Consider the following 21,308-nt stretch of genomic DNA (forward strand, 5'->3'; position numbering starts at 1 on the left):
AGAGGAGATAGAAATTTAAATATCGCATATTGATTACATTTCAGTGGGTAAAGGACAATATCTAGACATTGAAGAAAATATTTTACATGTATTTCAAGATAGAATCATATGAAGGATTTCAGGTAGGTGTATTTTTAAATAGGAATCAAGGGAAAACCTAATACTTTCTCCACTTGACAAACTTCTGATGCCATTTTATATCCAAATCTGTGCAAATGGTAATTACTAACTCTTGTAGCATTCCAGTGAGATAAGTAAATAATACTATCTTCATCTTTCACTAAAAAGAAAAAAAAGACAGCAACACCCCAACAAGTCCCTAAAGACATGGGGAGGCTAAAGTTCTGATCCAGTACAATCAGTAGAATGATCCTTGGAAAATCACAGATATCAATTGTATTTAGAGATCTGCCATCCTTTGAAACAGAAGTGACTTAGATACTGAAACATTTTTAAATATTTGGATTTGAAAGTATGGTTTAAGGTATTGTAAAGCCATTTTTTTCTTCAAAACATTCTTTTTTCAGTAATAGTTTAAACTGCAATTACCTCAAAAAGGTTTTAAAGAATAAACTGACTTTGCTCATGATTTACAGGTCCTTTTCCTGAGAAACCATCTTGTAATATTGACTAGTCACATGTGCAACAGCAGTTAGCTGTTCTAACAAGGATGCCTAGAAATCTTGGACGGCTATGACTTAGTTTGTCAGTATAAAACAGTAATCTTGGAACTCACAAATTAACATCTAAGTAGTTCAGCATATCTACATGAACACATTACTATGGTATAATTTGGACATATATTTACAACACATCAGCTATATTATATAAGTGCCCTTATTACTGCCTTCTGAGTTTACTGAGGAATGATCGTGTGCTCAGGTTGAGTAACCAGGTAGAAATTTATATATTGTAAATTGGCATCATTATTCTAACACATGCCATTAATGACAAAACACAGACCAGGGAGCCAGAATAAGAAGGAAAAGGCTTATCTGTAAGCAGTTTTTCTGGACACAAATAAAATGTTTCATTTTGATAATATAAAATTCAAATGCAGATTAAACAGTTTAGTCAACCAAAATCCTGTTTTCACTTTCTGAAACTTTTTGGTTTTGGATAATGTAGATATCTTTATTTCTTCTATAAACAGAATGACCTTTTAAAAATCACGAGTTCCGTTGCAAAAGAAAATTTCTGTTCTGTGCAACAGAATGTAATCTTGCTAGCTATAAACAAGACTTTTTTTTTTTAATCACATTTTCTTTTAATAGAGTTCTGATTGGATTTGATAACCAATGGGACTTTTTAAAGCACTAAGTTTTATATTTTCAAATAAGAATATTAAAAGTGTAGAAGTGTAAGAATAAATAATACTTCTAAAGCAAAAAATTCTAATGCAAAATAGTTGTATGATGTATTGACACTGACACTGTAGAAATGCCACTAGAATAGTACAAATACATCCTACATTAGATCATTCTTACCATTAGTTAAAGAGGTTGCATTTGCTGTTTTTAAACAGTCTTATCCAGCCTGCAGCTTTTATAAGTCTCCTTGTTCCTCATGTCTCAGGAAGATCTTCCCATCAATGTCTGTATTAGAGCTAAATTTGTCCAGTATTAAAAACTCACAGTAGGCAAACTTTCAGAAAAAATGCCATTCAACTACTCAGAAAAGCCCAGGAATTCAATATGTACCAAAGTACTTCCTACTTTACAAGAAAAATGTGGGTTTTTTTCTTGTTGATTAAAATACATTTTTCATTCTCCAAGAGTTGTTGAATCCTATATGATCCTTAGCAACATTGTTTCTGCAATATTTTGTTATTCATCTAAAAATCTTGTGTTTATCATATTTTAACAAGTTTGACAATGATGCTGTCTTTGTGTATGTGATGGCCAGCCCTGTAGAAAATAAATTACCAGTCATTTAAGAGTAGATGTAGCTAACGACAATATCCTAGTTCTCAGACTTCAGGAAATATGGAAAAAAAGCACAAAGAACAAATATTATTTATTGTAAGTTACATGCATATGATCTCAAAACATGATGTGCAGGATAATTTTTACATGTTGTATCATGGGGCAGACACCTATAAATACAAAATGATATTATTATAATGAAAATATATTCATATTGCGGTAGCCTTAAAAAGAAAGTTGGATTGTCTCATCACATTTATTTCTAGTGATAAAAGAAGTCCTTCTTTATTGTAGATCTTTTTCTTCTCCTTACTGTACAAATAGCAGCTTTTCCATATTCAGTTTCCTGCTATTCATAGCAGTGATGTTATGGCATACACTGAGGTTCAACAACAGTGTGGGCAATAGCAATACTCATTGTCATCTCCTCTGGTTTGGTCATTGAGTAGGTACTACACATTGGACTCACAGATAATGGCACCATCCCAAATTACAAGGAGAATGGCTAAAGTTGTTCCATGACCAATTGTTGTCTACCTGTTTCTGAGCTTAACTCAGAAACAGGTTTAGTTGATGCCTTCTCTCTTTGCTTTACAAGGCACTGTATCACTTCATCTCCCTGTGGAGAACCAAGATCTGACAGATTCACTTTCCCTAGTTGGACACAGTCTATCCATGAACTCCTAGGAGACCTTCTGAGCTTGAACAATATTTGGATTTTCTAGTAGCTCATCTAAATTGATCACAGTGTGTTTGGTTGGGTATATCTTTATAAATGAACATACTGGAAATAAAATAAAAAATAACAATCAAATGTCATAGCTGAAATTTTAGTGAGGTGCATGATATTTCTAGATGGAAAAATCCTTTGGTTTTAATGAATTGTATTTTTTTAAAACATAGCCCTATAAATTCCTCTTAAACATTTTCCCTTTAATAAAGGGAACAAAAATGTAAATATAACATACAAAACCTAAAAATTTTAACTATGCTTCGTTCCTGACTTTTTATGAAGAGTATATATAAATCTGTCATTAAGGGCTGGAGAATATTCAAGAGTACAGTTTTCAGAATAATAAGTACTGAAGTGTTTAAGTGGTGATGACTTCCCAAAGTTGTTTGGAGTACTATAGGTTTCTCCATATTCATATATTAATTACAACCTTATAATTAGAGTTGTCCTTAGAAATATTTGTTTTCATATTTGATTTTTAATTGCAATGGATTTTGCTCTGATATCAGATATTTGGGTTTATCATATTAGGTACAATGTTGGTAAGAACAGATGTAGTTTATATTCAAGGTAGTATCTGATTTTGCAAAGCATATAGTAAATCACTCCTGTGAAATGGAAATGACTTAATAAAATATTAATTAGCATATTATTGTGATATTAATATTAGTGTTTTAATGTAGGATTATGTGCACAGCGACATGTCTATAGGCAAGAACAGGTACTTTAGATGTCCATTAAATAATGAAAAAAAATGGTTTTTAAAAATAAAATAACTGACAATAACAAATATTTGGTTTATGATATTTTGACATTAAATATAACTTTAGTGTGAATAAACATTTGAAAATACTTGTAATTGATAGCAACTTAACATGAGTTTAAATGTACCTTTACATTATAATTAACCATTGTCATAATTTTCTTAATATATTTACTCCACAATATTTTTTTAAGTCAGCATATTGCCAAAGAAGTTGATAAATTAAAGCTTTGAAGAAACGGTTTGCTGTGCTTCAGAAATCATTGACTTAGATTAGCAAAGTTGATAAATACTATCTACTTGTATTATTGAGGGTCATAGCAAATATGAAGATCACATCATATTATTAAAATCAGGAGACCTTGGAATGCTTGTTCTCAAATTGCTAGTGGAGGTGGGGAGACTTTGTAAGATTGTCAGCTAAGATGACAGCTAAGATGACCTGTCATTTGCAGAGCGAGATGTTTTGTTAGCCAGATGGTGAGATACTTTAACTAAGTACAGAGCATTTCACAGCTGAGAGAAGCAGGAGGGAAACTCTGGTGTGGAAATACTTGCTGTGGATATTCTTGGTATTTTTGTTATCTAAAGAAGGAGATAGAGGTGCTTGTTATTCAGAATGGTGTAGAAGGATCTGGAAGCTAGGAGAATGACTAAGGGTGTTTAATTAGGAATGAGAAGGAAAACATTGGTTATGATGCTCAGTCAGGTATGCCTGCCTTGTTTGCTTCCTTATTTCCTTTGATCAGTAGCTGTCCCTCGTGCTTTCCTCCCTGCAATTACACTTTCCTAGCAGCAGTTTACCTCTGCATTACAAATTTACTGAGAAACTTCTTTTTTTATGAGGTACTCAGAAAATGTTTGTACAGTGCCAAACTGCAGATATGGGGACATTCCAAATTGCATTAAATGATGCTTCAATACTCCATGTATTCTGTTGCATGTTACTATGTGTGATACTTAAATCAACAAAATGAAACCATAGGTCCAAAATTTGAGAAGATTGACATATTGCTAGACAATTATAAAAGGTTAAATGGTCAAAGAAAGGAGCAGACCCCAGAAATACTGCAGGCTGACATTTGGCAAGCTATATTACTTTGTATCTAGAACTATGTAGGCAGTTTTGAAACACAGGTAGTTAAAATCTTAATTTAAATTAACCCCCAAACAACTCATCCCATGCATATGTGAACAATGATAGATTATCATCAGTAAGTGTTCTGAAAACAATTAAATACAGTATTTGTTTATATTGAGAAACAGAAGATCATCTTACAACTAATGGAATCAGTTGCCAGTGTGGACAGCCATGCAAAGCATAGTTAGATTCAATGCAAAAACTCAAAATTTGAGGAAATTTTTGTAGTATTTTAATAGCTTTGAATAACAAGATTAGTGTTCACTCTTTTATGGTTTAATATAATTCTTCTTAGCATCATAATTTTTCATCTGAGACATTAACTCATCTTTTAGAAAAAAAATCACATGTATTTAATTGCCTGGAGACATTAAGAATTTATATATAAATATATACACACGCGTATGTATTTATTTTTTTAGGAAAAGGAGGATGACAAATCAGACACATCAAGCTCTCAGCAACAGAAAAGTCCACAAGGTCTGAGCGACACCGGGTATTCTTCTGATGGGATATCAAGTTCACTTGGTGAAATTCCAAGTCATATCCCCAGTGATGAAAAGGATTTACTCAGAGAATCTAATAAAAAAGACACTATTTCACAAGAAAGTCCACCAAGCCCCTCAGATCTAGCTAAATTGGAAAGTACTGTACTGTCTATTTTGGAAGCTCAGGCAAGTACGCTTTCTGATGAGAAATCTGTGAAAAGCAAAGAGCTTTATGAAACGTACGGTGAACAGACAAAGGATCAACATAAAACAAAGCCTTTGCCAGTCACTCCAGAATCTTACAGTTCAGATGAGGAAGACTTAGAAGCTATTCAAGAAGGTGAAGGAACCATTGTAGAAGATGGCAAAGGAAGTGCTTCCTCCCGGGCAGATTACAAGGAAGAAGATGAAGGAGATGACGTATCGGCAAGAAGACAACGCTATGATTCTGTGGACGACAGCAGTGAGAGTGAAAACTCACCTGTCCCAAGGAGAAAAAGAAGAGCTAGTGTTGGTTCTTCAAGCAGTGATGAGTACAAACGAGATGACAGTCAGGGATCAGGTGATGAGGAAGACTTCATTAGAAAACAGATTATAGAGATGAGTGCTGATGAAGATGCCTCAGGTTCTGAAGATGATGAATTCATTAGAAATCAACTCAAAGAAATCAGTGTAACTGAAAGCCAAAAGAAAGAAGAAGTGAAAAGCAAAGTCAAAGGAACAGCTGGAAAACATAGAAGAATGGCACGGAAAAGTAGTGCAGGCTATGATGAGGATGCAGGAAGGCGACATTCATGGCACGATGATGATGATGAGACTTTTGATGAAAGCCCAGAGCCAAAATACAGGGAAACGAAAAGTCAAGACGGTGAAGAACTTGCAGTAACTGGAGGAGGAGGCCTTCGGCGTTTCAAAACAATAGAATTAAATAGTACTATAACAAACAAGTATTCTGAAGCATCCAAACAACAGAAAGGTATTTTATATTTTGATGAAGAGCCTGAGCTAGAGATGGAGAGTCTTACAGATTCACCAGAAGATAGATCTAGAGGAGAGGGGTCTTCTAGTTTACATGCTTCTAGTTTCACACCAGGTACATCTCCTACTTCAGTGTCATCGCTTGATGAAGATAGTGACAGCAGTCCTAGTCACAAAAAACTGGGAGGGGAGAGCAAACAACAGCGCAAAGCCAGGCATCGGTCACATGGTCCTCTTCTTCCAACTATAGAAGATTCTTCAGAAGAAGAAGAACTACGGGAAGAGGAAGAACTGCTAAAGGAACAAGAGAAACAGCGTGAATTAGAACAGCAACAAAGAAAAAGTTCTAGCAAAAAATCAAAAAAGGACAAGGATGAACTAAGAGCTCAAAGACGAAGGGAACGTCCAAAGACTCCACCGAGTAATCTTTCTCCTATTGAAGATGCATCTCCAACGGAAGAATTACGACAGGCAGCAGAAATGGAAGAGCTGCACAGATCTTCCTGTTCTGAATATTCACCTAGTATTGAGTCAGATCCTGAAGGATTTGAAATCAGCCCAGAAAAAATAATAGAAGTACAGAAAGTTTACAAATTGCCTACTGCTGTCTCTCTATACTCCCCAACAGATGAACAATCAATTGGACTCCCAAAAGAAGAAAGTGTTCAGAAGATGTTGAAAAGTGCCGAAGAGGTATATGAGGAGATGATGCACAAGACCCATAAGTCCAAGCCATTTCAAATTGCAAATGAAAAAGATGAAGTATTTGAAAAAGAATCTTTATATGGTGGAATGCTAATAGAGGATTATATTTACGAATCTTTAGTAGAGGATACTTACAATGGAACTATTGATACTAATCTTATAATGAGACAAGATGAGAGCAATGAGTATATACAACAGAGAGGAAAAGAGAAAAAAATAAGAGCTTCAGAACAGATCTGTGAAGAACCACAGAAAATTACTGATCTACAGAAAGACTACTATAGTGTTGAGACTTTACATTCTATTGTGCCTCAAGAAGATATTGTTTCTAGTTCTTACATTATCCCAGAAAGTCATGAAATAGTTGTATTAGACAGCACAGTAACTTCCACCACTGAGGAAAAGCAGTTGTTAGATGCAGAAGCTGCTTATGAAGAGCTTATGAAAAGACAGAGAATGCAGCTAACCCCCGGGTCCAGTCCAACACAACCAACTTCAGATTTTGTTCCCACATCTGATACAAAGGTACCTAGTGTTGGAGAAATAGTGGATAGTACATCTTTAACATCAAGCACTACTTCAGCAACCTCAGATGTATCACCGGTCAGTAGCACAGCACTTTCTATTCCAGATGTTAAAATAACACAGCATTTTACAGCAGAGGAAATTGAAGATGAATACTTAACTGATTATGCCAGAGAAATTCAAGAAATAATTTCTCATGAAACGTCAATGTTGACATACTCTGAGACATCAGAAGGTGCTGCATCAGTTTTACCTTCTGATACAGCTTCCTTAACATCATCTACATCTTCGGTTTGTACCACAGATAGTTCATCACCTATAGATAGTGCAACCGCAGGTTATGTAGATACAGCAGATGCTTTAGGTAAACTAGCAGATTCTGAAGGTGTCAGGATAATAACCCAAGTTCCCTTAACATCTACAAAAGAGTACTCTGAAGTGAGCATGCCTTATGAATCTATTGCTGGAGACACTAAAAAGCGATCTATAGCATCAGATATGGAAAGTGTGGATCAAGCTGCAGTCTGTTTGCCTGAAACTGCACGTTCAGTAGTGGCAACTACAGTTATAAAACCCAAGCAATATGCAACTGATACCATTACTTTTGATACCTCCAAAGCAGAAAAGGAAGCAGCTAGAAAAATGAAAAGTACAGTAGAGGCTGGCATTGTCAAAATTCATCATGAAGATTCACATAAAGAATTGGGTGTTGATATGACAAGGATTAATTTGACTAGTGCTACATCTGAGCAACCACCTGTATATATAGCATCAGTACCAGTTACAGAGCCTGCATCAGAAACATCTTCTGTACCTGCTCCCAGTGTTGTAAGTAAGACCAGCATGATCTCTGTGCCTTCCTCAGCTCCTGCTGTAACATCCAAAGTATTCTCGCTTTTTAGAAGCTCTTCTTTGGATTCTCCTGCACAGCCTTCTCCGCCCCCGCCTCCTCCTCCTCCACCACCTCCTCCACCACCATTACCTCCACCTATTTTACCCAAGCCAGCCATTTATCCCAAAAAGAAGTCACAGATTAAGACTCCAGCAGCAACAGCTCCCACAGTGGTACCTTCAGTCACAAGTGTTCCAACACTAGAGTCCACAGCTGTACTAAAGAGTCATGTGGTACCTGTCACAAAAACATACACCCCAACACCACCTCCTGTACCGCCCAAACCATCCTCCATTCCAGCAGGGCTTGTTTTCAGTCACAGGCCCACTGAAGTAACTAAACCTCCAATTGCTCCTAAACCAGCAGTTCCTCCGCTCCCAATAGCTGTTCATAAGCCAGCAGAAACACAGCCCAAACCGATAGGTTTGTCATTGACTTCAAGTATGACTCTGAATTTGGTCTCTGCAGCTGAATACAAAATAGCATCTCCCACTTCCCCTTTGTCTCCACACTCTAACAAATCTTCACCAAGGTTGACAAAACCCTCCCAGGAAACCTATGTTGTCATCACATTGCCATCTGAGCCTGGAACTCCCACAGAAGCTATAACTAGTCAGGCTGTTACCAGCTGGCCTTTAGAAGCACCTTCTAAAGAACAGATTCCCCAGCCTATGCAACCATTTTTTACTCCATCCATGAAAACTATGGAAATTCAAAGTATGGCAGATCAGAGTATGTATATTTCAGGTGCTTTGCAAACTATTCCTGTCACAACACAATCGACTTCTGAAAAAATACCTAGTTCAAAATCAGAAGTAGTAACAACAGAGGTAACCAAGACCACAGTGTCTGTGGTTAAGGGCCCAGTGCCTGGTTTTGGTGTAGGTAGTGTCGCTATTACTATACCTCCAGAGCCACTACATCTAGTAGATCAACCCAGGTACAGAGAGAATGGAAGATTCCATCCTTTGGGTGATGTCATAGATCTTCGCACTTTAACTAAGATGGATATTGAAATGAGAGACAGCTGTATGGATCTGTCTGCTGTTTCCATGGACGTGAGAAGGCAAATGCCACCAAGTGATATATGTGGGCGGCCAGTAAGTACTGTCCAGCCAGCTATAATAAATCTTAGCACTGCATGTGTTGCCGATCCTTCTCTGTCTGTAGTCACTGAGACAGTAACTGTAATGACCTGCACTGCCACTGTAAGCTACACTGCCAGTACAGACAGCCTTGTGGATCTGGGACACGCGATGACAACGCCGCTTCAGCTAACAACATCAAAACATTTCGAGCCTGCATACAGAGTACCAGGCAGCCAGGCATTCTCTGCAGGTAGAGATGAAGTGCCAATAAATTTATCCCTAGGTACTTCAACACATGCAGTGACATGGGCTACTACAAAGCCTGTTACTGTACCACCTGTTGGTGTTACAAATGGTTGGACTGATCTCTCCACTTCTCAGGAGCCGATGGAAAGTGGAGCAGTTGACCTTAGCACTACAAAATCCCACAGAACAGTAGTAACAATGGATGAAACTACTTCAGGTATCATAACAACAGTAATAGAAGATGATGAAAAGCCTGTGGATCTGACTGCAGGGAGAAGAGCTGTCTGCTGTGATATGGTTTATAAATTGCCATTTGGTAAGAGCTGTACAGCACAGCAGCCACCAACTACACTTCCTGAAGATCGCTTTGGTTACAGAGATGACCATTATCAGTATGATCGTTCAGGGTCATACGGCTACCGAGGAATGGGAGGTATGAAACCATCTATGTCTGACACAAATTTATCAGAAGCTGGACTGTTTGCTTACAAAAGCAAGAATAGCTTTGATTATCGAGTTGGGGCAACTGATGCAGCAGTAGATCTTACTTCTGGAAGAGTTACTACAGGTCAGTATGACACAGCAGCAGATCTTTCTTTGAAATATAATTTTGATGTTCCTCACCTCATTTCAGGATGATTTTTTTATTATTTTTCCCCTCCTTCTGATGTTTTGTTTTCTTTTGGACAGTGTGACAAATTATTCTGGATTACATGTGTTTTTCATTTCTTCATTTTACATATGTGTTTTGCACAGAGGTGCCTGCATGTGCCTGCATGTTCAGAAATGCTGTTTCCTTCACATCTAAAGTAGATCATTAACCTGAAGATTTGCATGCAGTTTCCCCTTCCCATTTAATTCATCAAGATGGGATGACTATCAGAATCCGCAAAGCAGCATTCTTTTGTGGGACTGGACTGTAACTTTGCCCTGTAATTTCAGGTGAGGTTATGGATTACTCAAGCAAGACTACTGGTCCTTACCCAGAGACTCGGCAGGTGATTTCTGGCATCGGGCTCAGTACACCACAGTATTCCCAAGCAAGAATGGTATCATCTCTGGGTTCGCAGTTTGGTGTTGGAAGTGTTTTAAGATCATCCAATGGTGTTGTTTATTCTTCAGTAGCGACTCCAATCCCATCCACATTTGCCATCACTACACAACCCGGTTCTATTTTCAGTACAGCTGCCAGAGATTTGCCTACTCTCCAAACAATTGACTCGGTGCCCTCTTTATCAACTTTGCAACAGAATCAACCGCTCCCAAGATCATACAGTTTCTTGACAACAGTGGCAGCTGAAAAAGATAGCGCAATTACTGCAATTGACATGGAGACAGGGTTACCACCTCTTACTATAGAAACTATTACCACTGAGCCAACCAACTTGATACCTGCTTTAACTACAGCATCTGAAGTTTATACAGACGTAATTGAAGATGAGGTTGCCCTTCTCATTGCCCCTGAAGAAGGCAAACAGCAGCAGCTTGATTTGGAGCGTGAACTTCTTGAGCTTGAGAAAATAAAGCAGCAGCGCTTTGCAGAAGAGCTGGAATGGGAACGTCAGGAAATTCAAAGATTTAGGGAACAAGAAAAGTTTATGGTGCAAAAAAAGCTTGAGGAGTTGCAATCCATGAAACATCATCTCTTATTTCAGCAAGAGGAGGAACGACAAGCTCAGTTTATGATGAGGCAAGAGACATTAGCCCAGCAGCAGTTGCAGCTTGAACAATTCCAACAACTTCAACAACAGCTCCACCAACAGTTAGAGGAGCAAAAAATTCGTCAAATATATCAGTATGGTTATGACCCTTCAGGAACTGGCTCGCCACAAACTACCACAGATCAAACACTTTTGGAAGGACAGTATGCAACCACAGAAAATGGCCAGTTTTGGCCTACTGATGATGCAACCACTACAGCTTCAGGAGTGCTTGGTATTGAAATTCCACAAAGCCAAACATGGTATACGGTTCAGTCTGATGGCATTACCCAATACATACCTAGGTCTGGTATCCTGAGCTCTGTTTCAGAAATGTCTCTTAAGGATATTGATGTTAGAGAGGAGAAGCAATTGAAAAAGAGAAGTTCTATGCCAAAATTGCGTGGTCCATATGAGGAGCTTGAGGAGACTCTGGAAGAAGAGCCCCGGTGCTTCAAAAAGATAGTGGACAGTGGAGTGCAAACTGACGATGAAGACGGAGCAGACAGAGGTTACACAAACAGGAGACGGAGAACTAAGAAGAGTGTTGATACGAGTGTTCAGACAGATGATGAAGATCAAGATGAATGGGATCTTTCTAGCAGATCCAGAAGGAAGCCTCGTGTAGGGAAATACAGTGAGAGTACCACTGAGGCAGACAAAGCTAAACAATTCTCCAAAGTATCTAGTATTGCAGTTCAGACAGTGGCAGAGATTTCAGTACAAACAGAACCTGTAGGAACAATAAGAACACCTTCAGTCAGGGCCCGATTGGATGCTAAGGTTGAAATCATAAAGCATATTTCAGCTCCAGAAAAGACATATAAAGGAGAAAGTTTGGGATGTCAAACAGAGACAGAGTCAGATACTCAAAGTCCCCAATATCTGTCAGCTTCATCTCCTCAGAAAGATAAAAAGCGCCCCACACCATTAGAGATAGGATACTCATCCCACCTTCGTCCAGACTCCACATTGCAGGTAGTCCCTTCCCCTCCCAAATCTCCCAAAGTTCTCTATTCACCCATTTCACCTGTTTCACCAAGCAAAGTTATAGAGTCAGCATTTGTACCCTATGAAAAACCCATCACTGATGACATCAGCCCTCAGAAGATGCTGCATGCTGACATTGCCAAGGTTCCTCCATCAAGCCCAAAGGCGGCAAAGATGATGCAACGCTCTATGTCTGATCCTAAGCCCCTGAGTCCCACAGCAGAAGACAGTTCCAGAGATCAGTTTCAGTACACTGAGGGTTTCATGGTAAGAAGTATTTGCTTGCTTTTTTTTTTTTTTTTTTTTTTTAATATGCAATTCTACAGCTACCAGTGCAGCATGAGGGCTAACACACTCATTTACAATACCTGTGTATGTAGTCTTTTTGCACACCTTGCTGAAAGGTCCCAAGGAATGTCTGCTGTCTAAAGCAATGGTTATTTGCTTCATTGCTTTGCCTGGAAATAGAGGAATCCATATTACAGTTTTGCTAAGATTCAGAAAAAAAACCACAACAAATTTGTGTTCAGAATTTGGAAGGTACTTTATGTTTTACATGGCAATTAATTTCCAATATAGTGGTTACTGCCAATTCTTCAGAAAATGAAAAGCATTTTCTTTCTTATCATATAACACCCAGCTCTTGTGGTACAGTCTGTAGTGCATTTACCTTGAAAATACTGCATGTGCCTTCTGAGGGGCAGCTAACACCAGATTTATAATTACCTTAGTTAGCTGTCCCTTTTGACCCTCATGAGGTTTGTTGGCCATTTGTGATTCTGTGGGTAATCTTGTGTCCCAATGTGTACATCTTTTATCTCTCACAGACCAAAAGGTCTCATATCACAAATCCATTTTTTGTTTGTTTTTTTTAAATAAGGAGGATTATCAAGAAGTTATGCAAGTGTTGAGGGCTGCTTCTTACGGGGTCAGAGGAGGCAATTTTGAATAAAGTTGACACCATCACGATTAAATTATTCATTTCTGCAGTATTCCTTTTCCTTGAGTAGTAAGAATTCTGATTTGGGAATCAGTCTGTTTTTATAAATAAGAGGAAGAATTCTTGGCTAAAAAAAATACCTCTATACTTTAACATGTTCTTGGCTGTCCTTTTGTCTGAGTCCATTCTCTTCTGTCAGTTGCAGGGTCAGTATCTTACTTGTCAAAGCTCTGGAAGAGTTGCCATTCAAGTTCTTCAGCAATTTTTATATTTTATATTCAATTATCTGTGAATACATGAGTGATTAGTACAGGCTGGATAGAATAAAGAGGTTTTGTTCTCTATGTTTGATAATTTGTAGTGGCTTTCAAATGCAGAATTATCTAGTTATACCCTCCAAGGGTCCCACTGTAAGCAGTTTCTGCAGCTTTACATATTTGTGCAGATATTAAATGCTTCCTATGCTGTTACTGCTTGGAAGACAGTACTTGGAAGCTTGAAGGGAAAACTGTGGTCATGGCATTGGCACTCCATATCAACATCATTCCCCAATGCAGGATTAGCACAGTGGGGGAAACTGTAGCATGAGCACTAAAGTTTCATGTGGAGGGTTTGGAACAGCATCTTGAAGAACGTTGCTCATGAGTTAGAAAGTGTTGGGTTCTACTAGATATTGGAGAGCAGGTATAATATTGTAAAATAACTGTCAGTGTAGTGAAACTACTACTGACGACAAATTATTCAGTTCACTTATTTCATAGATACATATATATTTAATATGAATTGTATACTTTGTATGATGGATGATAAATTCTATAAACAGCTGATTGTTTAAAGGCCTTTACAGTAGAGATTAAACACATACAGTATTCACTAATGAGACATGGAAACAACAGGCTTGTACATCATTGTTTATTTTTTACACACATGTTTATTACCATTTTGCCTTGAGCCCAAACAGTAATGAGCTATATTGTTCTTATTAGTATGCAGCCATCAAGCAGCAAACAGCCCATGTCTCAAAGTACTTACAGTCTAAATAAATAAGGTGGACATTTTTATGGAACATGGGGTGCAAGTAGACAAGTGCAAGGAAAGTGAAAAAATTCCATGGATATGAAGTGGGCTGCATTAACTGTGTCATGCGGCATATGGTGAGGAAGCTGCTCCATAAACCTCTCATGACCATCATGGCTGCTTTCAGCTCTGGTGTTATGTTAAGCATTAAGTCTGTTAATACCATCTCTTTCTGATAGAGTTTTGTTAGTTAAGTATCTGAGGTTCAGTTAGCTTAGGCTGGGATCAGGTACATGAAATTTAAAGGCAGAAAAAAGATATACGACAAAAAAAGAAAATATTTAGAGGGACACTTACAGAAAGTAATGACTTCATCAGCATCTGGAAATATGGGCATAAATTGCTTTTGCAGTTGCTATATCAGTTTCAGTTCTCAATTACTCAGTCCAGTTGTGTTCTGAAGGGGGGATCTTCAGTATAAGATCTAAATGATCTCCTAGTTTTCACAAGACTTATAGTATTAGGAAAGACGGGGACAGACTTTTTAGCAAGGCCTGTTGTGACAGGACAAGGAGCAATGGTTTTAAACTAAGGGAGGCATATTTGAACTGGATTTGAGAAAGAAATTTTTTACAATGGGGGTGGTGAACCACTGGAACAGGTTGCCCAGAGAGGTAGTGGAGGCCCCATCCCTGGAAACATTCAAGGTCAGATTGGATGGGGCTCTGAGCAACCTGATCTAGTTGAAGATGTCCCTGCTCATTGCAGGGGGGTTGGACTAGATGACCTGTAAAGGTCTCTTCCAATCCAAAGCATTCCATGATTCTATGATATGATTCTCTCAAGCACATCTATCTTTATACCAGCTGAGAACCTGTTTTTAGGACTGTAATGTCTTGGAAGCACAGGAAAGAATGGACAGTGATTTCTTCTTTTGCACCTTTTGTCACACTCAGAAGTTCTTCCTGAAAGTTAGCATACATACAGTGTCACTGCTGACAAAGTGTAAACCTTGTTGGCATTTTTTCAACTGTAGAACTGTGTTGTTATAGCAACATATCATTATACTTGAGTTTAAATACAGGATCGCTTTTGGATTATCCTGCTCAGTGTAAAAGTAATATGTTTCCTCAGCTTTAAAATATTTTTGACGCTGGGACTGTTTTTTCATTCTTTGTTTGTACAGTGTCCACAACAGCTAAAGTCCTTGTCTGTTAATTCTCTGTGTACCCCTTTTGTGCCTCCTGACTGGAGAGCTCCTAATTGCTTAATTATAAAAAGGGAAGGGTAGAAGGAATCGGTTATGTCATTCAAAGCAATGAAGTTCAGTGCAGAAAAACTTGTGAAACAGCTCAGTCTGGAAAACAGAATTTACTAGAGATAAACATAAATGAATAAAATAGAAATGAAAGATTGATCTTTCACTACCTTAGGGAAATGGCGTGTATATATGAATATTTTTTGCATGGATGAATATCCCATCACTTTTTTAACAGTTCTTGTTTCAGGGTATGTCTTTGTCTGCATTTATAAACATTGCAGGTGAAAAGGGTGTTCGTGTGTTCATGTATATGTTTCACAGGCTTCTTTTTATGACAGTTTATCAAAAAAGTTGATCCTTATGCAATCAGTGGGACTAAAAGGGTAAGAATAAAATTGGTCTCTTTCTAAGGATTACAATGAAATGACACCTTGTTCTTCAGGCAATGCACTTTCATGATTCATGTACTTATACCATTGAAAAATATATTTGTTACAACATTTCAAGAGAAAAGATTATGCAGACTATGACTAATATGATTAAATTATGTCTCTGTGTTTTAGAATTGCTGCTTTAAATATAATTTTATTTTTAATGCACCTTTTATAAGAAGTTATTACAATGTTTTATCTAATCTGGTATAAGTGAAAGGCTGAAAAATAACCTGGCAGCTAATCACATAATAATAAGCATGCAGATAATATTGCTTTCCATGATAGCACATTTAATTTTCAGATAACAAGTTATATGTTTACATTACATTTTTATTTACTTTCTATCATAGTCATCACCTCTATATGAACACTTGAATGAACACAGATGGCGGCTTCCTATTAATCCAAAGTAAAAGTATTTCTTTCCATTACGTTCCCTTTGGTTGTTATGTACTCTACATTTCTCTTATATATGTATATTAGTAATCAAGTGTAGCTGTGTCAAGGAAAAATTGTGAGCTATAGGTTGTCAGCACCAAAAAAGTTGTGGAAGCCAGCCATCTGTAATTGGCACTTTGCAAAGATACCTAATTTTCCTGTTTTGTGAGCTTTGTGCCATTTGAGCTCCCAGGGGCAATGAGCTCCCCAATGCTGACTTTGATAGACTGTCCCGCAGTCCAGCATGGTAGGATTCCATGGACTGCAACGCCATAGCAGTGGTTTCCATGAGGGCACTGGGAAGCGTTAGTACAGTTTGGAAGTGGAGATTGAAATTCGTCCATTCAGCAGCAACAAAAAATTGTGAGTACCTGTCTAGTTTAATAAAGAAATAGCTTTACGCCAGTGCATCACAGAATCAAGTCACGTGCCAGTCACAGTCAGCTTTGGCACTTGTACACATTGCATATGTGTAATCAAAGATGGAAGTTGTCTTCCTTTTGCCTTTGGATGCAAAATGCCTGCTGAACTAAACTGAAGCAAATTGCAAAAGATCTTGCACGTGAACTGTCACACACGTATAACATCTACAGCTAAGCAGTGCATAAAGACTCAGCAGGAGCGTTTGTATTAGTGAAACTAATGCAAAGACACATCTGTCAGCAGCCTGTCAGCTTCAGGGTAGAAATTGTACATTTAAGCTTCAACACTTAGAACAAATTCTGTCAATCTGTTTATTACGAGAGTTAACAGAGGCTTTTCTGAAATTTTTCATCTGATATGAGTTGCTGCAATTGTAAAGCAAATATAATTCAAATCTGTATACTATAGTAAAAAAGATAATGATTTAAAGCAAAATCCCAAAAGATTGTTTCGTTATTTAGGTAAGAATTGCAGGACTTCATCTGTTGCTGTAGTAAGAGCAGAAGTGATTTCATACTGATTTTAAAAGTGCAAATTTCCTTAAATGACATAAATTTAAAAGTAATGAAAACAAAGCACATTAATCTGCGTTTTATCTTCCATGGTATTCTGAAGTTTTCGACTTTAAAACTGAAGGTTAGGACTTCAGTGATTTGGGCTGTCCTTTGCTGTGTCAGACGTGCTGTACATCTGGGCGTTGAAGAGGGGAAACAGGGTGGTTGCTCCCAGTAGAATTAAAACCTTCCATATATCATATCCGTGATGTTTTGCTTGTTTAGTCAGGACTAAGCTGATCACCAGACTTGTATGACAGTGAGAAATGTTCTGCCTGGGTAATGAATAGAGATAAAGAGTAGGAATAATTACCTGGTTTGGGGTTGGGTATTTCTCTTTACCTTCCTCAGAAGCGGGGAGTAGGTTCTTTCTTAGTGTCATGCTAGCATTTCACATAACAGATTTCTGCTATTGTTGGAGCACAGGACATTGGTGTTTCCCTTGGTTTCTTGTTATCTGGGCCTAATTACAGATAAAAGGGGTTGGTGCTTTGTTATAGCTCTTATAGTTATTGTAAAATATTCAGAAGTGTTTTGTGGTCTGAGAAATAGGTGGCCACATTTGTAACTGCAAAAGGCTTAATTCAGTGAGTTTTATTTTTCATTTTAGTCCCGTGAACTGGTCCACAAAAAAGCAATAACATTCTGTTTTCTGTAAAAGTTATATTTCAATATAAAGGAGCCATTACCTCTTGCAGAAACAGCTGCTATTTGGCTTTAAGTACAGACAGGTGTTGAGTGAGGAACCGTCTTTGGTAGTATGATGTTAGAGTAACATAGATTTAAAGTGCAAAGTTCTTTTTCCTTTGCTTCTAAGTGATGTCTGTGGGCTGTGGTTTAATTAAACTCTTCTTCAGGCACTGGTGACAACTGGTCCTTCATTTTGGCCATGCATACACTAGACTTAAAGAATAGTCTGGGAGCAGCCTGATTTGCATGATTCATATAGTTTGCATGCAGTTTGTGAACTGCATACCTGGGTCTGCCTGACGGTGTGTTACCACACTTAGCAGGAGGCTAAGTCACCAGGTCTGATGAGGCACACAGGTTCCTGCATCCCCGAAGAGTGCCCTGCAGCTGCATATGAGGCTGGTTCATTGCTTATGGACAGGAGATCTTATTTTGAGATTGAATTCAGGCCAGCGATCCAGAGAAGGTGCAGATGTACCTACTGAGTTCTTTTGGAGCTTGAATATCAAGTCACACACTTTTTTGTGTGTTTCAAACAAGTTCACTGGAGACTGAGTTGAAAAGAAGATCTCACTCATATCTAGGAACAATTCTAGACAAACTTATCCCTGTGTAAATAGTACAATAGGATTTACCTGTCTTCTCCTTTAACTATGTGGTTTTACCTAGATTTAAGATTACTTTTTCCACTAATGGTCTGAATTATTTACAATTTAGAGTCCTGTTAACATTTCAAGCTACTGCTTCCTGTGCTGTATTTGAAATCCTTTGGAATAGCATTTATGTGACTCAAATGAGGCATCTTTTTTCCATCTGTCAGATCTTCAAAACAGAAAGACTACCCCACATTTGGTCAACGTAGCATATAAACATAATTTTCTAAAGCACATTTAACTGGGTCAGTCTGTCTTGCCTGATACTTTTAAATTAGTTGATTTGACACCTTCTCTATTTAACCAAGGGACATTCATGCATAATAGAAAATTATGATAGTAGTCACTCCTTTACTTTTCAAAGAGGATCCTTAACAATCTTTTATAAAGCATGAGATTTATGGCAGAGTTGATGAAGAGCCTAGGTTTTCTGTCACTTGGGCTTGTCACTTGTCACTTTCTGTCACTTCTCACCTGCTGTCAGCTTATCCATCTTCCTCTTAAGCCAGCTTTCATATACACATTAAAAAAATGTCCCTGGCCACAAATCCCATCCCTCACTCTTTTATCTTCCATAAAAGACAAAGAATGAAGGTACAATAATATCTTTCCACTCATTTCCAGCTGACTTGGTTATCTTGGTTATCCATTTTAGGAATACTCTGAGTTTCAGGTGTGGAGAGAGGCCAATATGTTCCCTGCTTTAAAGTAATTAATACAGCATATAAATGTATACAGCAGAACCAAGCAGGCACAGAAGAATGACAGAGGGAGCAGCACATACCGACCAGCAATTTTGCCTTACTTCAGCTCTGTTTTGCCTCAGACTTTTGTCTCCTATCAAGCCATGTATTACTGTAGTTAGTCTGAATAAGTAGTAGGAGGGTAAAATTTCTACCAGTGTAATTGCCTGACTGAACTTAAAAGAGTTTCTTTAACATGTTCTGCTGATAAGTTTGGCTTCCTGCATTTTATTCTGTCCACTCTTTGATGAACAGTTATGACTGAAGCACAGGAAAATCATACTGTACTGAGCAAATGAACGTACATTCTCTAAAAGGAGCAGAAGACTGCTGTCTATAAAATCTTCCCTAGAAAGGAAGCACTGACTGTGCTATGTTAGCAAGTTGTTCAGTACAATAAAAGCAGAACAATACGTAAAAGTAGCTGATGCTAAAGTATCTGTGCGTATGCTGTGTTGCTGTCCAAAGGGAGCCAGTCATTCATCTGGACTGGTTTTCCCTATTGGGATTTGAGCACATTTGAGATACACTTGGAATGGATCTTCCTATTTAGTTTTCTCCAGAAGGAATCTAGTTTGCATGCATGAAAACCACCCTGCAAACTGTAGCAATATGCACTAACTAGAGAAAAGCAATTTGTTCTTGTCAAAGTAGTCCAAACTTCATCTCATAACAAAATTCAAGCTTTAATTCCAACACTTTTTCCCATCTTTTTATTAAAATATTTTTAAGTTTGAAAAATATTGTCTTGATCAGCCAAATGTGATTAGTGTTGCTTGGAAGTGATCCAAGATTGGCAAAAACACATGATAGCTCATATGTCCTATATGAAGATTACTAAAAAAAAACCCAGAACCACAGTGCATCCAAAACTTATGATCAGATATAATTAAATACAACAAAATATTCAGAACAGTAAAAAGATATCTGTATGCCTCTTCATTCTCCACCATGTTAATGGTTACCTTTCCTCTGCATATGAGACCTCTAGGATGCTCCTTTAACACAAATCAGTGCATTTAAAATTCTCCCTGTTTTTTGGTTTTGGGGTTGTTTTTTTTTTTAGAAACAGTTCAGGGTATCCCAGTATTGAGATAATTATTCTGTGCAATCAATTTCTTAGAATTTACACTGGTGCATCTTCTGTAAATTCTGATATTTGGGCATACTTTCTCCAGGGACATACTTGTCCCTGGAGATTAATTTATTTTTAGCATATGAGCTACTAAAAATTTCAAAACTCTACATTTTTGCCTGAAGAAAAATATGAAAAATATCTGCAGAGCTAGATATACCTGTTGCAAATAAATAATAATAAAAAAATGAGTGGAATGCACTTCACTCGAAAGAGAGAAGCAACAATATGTTTTATTGAGGTAAAATAATAATTTGACAGAGTTCAATGAATTTGGGGGATTTAACAAAGTTTAACAGGGGTTTATCAAGATTCAATAGGTTTGTCACAAGATTTTTTACTTGGCTGTGGTTTATCAGCAATTTAGGATTTATTAATATTTTGAGATAGATCACAAGATTAGGTTGTGTAATTCTTAGCACTTAATCATCAGCCAGTTTAACGGAGAGTTTCAATGGAATTTATTACAATCACAGAATCTCAGAATCGTATAGGTTGTAAAAGACCTTTAAGATCATCGAGTCCAACCATAAACCTAACACTACCAAGACCACCACTAAATCATGTCCCTAAGCACCTCATCCAAACGTCTTTTAAATACCTGCAGGGATGGTGACTCAACCACTTCCCTGGGCAGCCTGTTCCAATGCTTGACAACCCTTTCAGTGAAGTAAAATTTCCTAATATCCAGTCTAAACCTCCCCTGGTGCAACTTGAGGCCATTTCCTCTCATCCCTTGTTACTTGGGAGAAGAGACCAACCCCCACCTCTCTACAACCTCCTTTCAGGTAGTTGTAGAGAGCAATAAGGTCTCCCCTGAGCCTCCTTTTCTCCAGGCTAAACAAC

General features: G+C 37.7%; 1 protein-coding gene across 1 annotated transcript in view; it reads left to right on the forward strand.

The window, feature by feature from the left end:
* PCLO (piccolo presynaptic cytomatrix protein) overlaps positions 1-21,308 on the forward strand; it is a 384,762-nt gene that overhangs the window by 180,177 nt on the left and 183,277 nt on the right. The window contains exons 6-7 of the mRNA XM_072866726.1: positions 4,985-10,052; positions 10,427-12,441. Of these exons, the coding sequence (XP_072722827.1) occupies positions 4,985-10,052; positions 10,427-12,441 (7,083 nt within the window). The remainder of the gene's footprint in view (positions 1-4,984; positions 10,053-10,426; positions 12,442-21,308) is intronic.

The sequence above is a fragment of the Ciconia boyciana genome, chromosome 1 (assembly GCF_034638445.1).
Source record: "Ciconia boyciana chromosome 1, ASM3463844v1, whole genome shotgun sequence".
NCBI lineage: Eukaryota > Metazoa > Chordata > Aves > Ciconiiformes > Ciconiidae > Ciconia > Ciconia boyciana.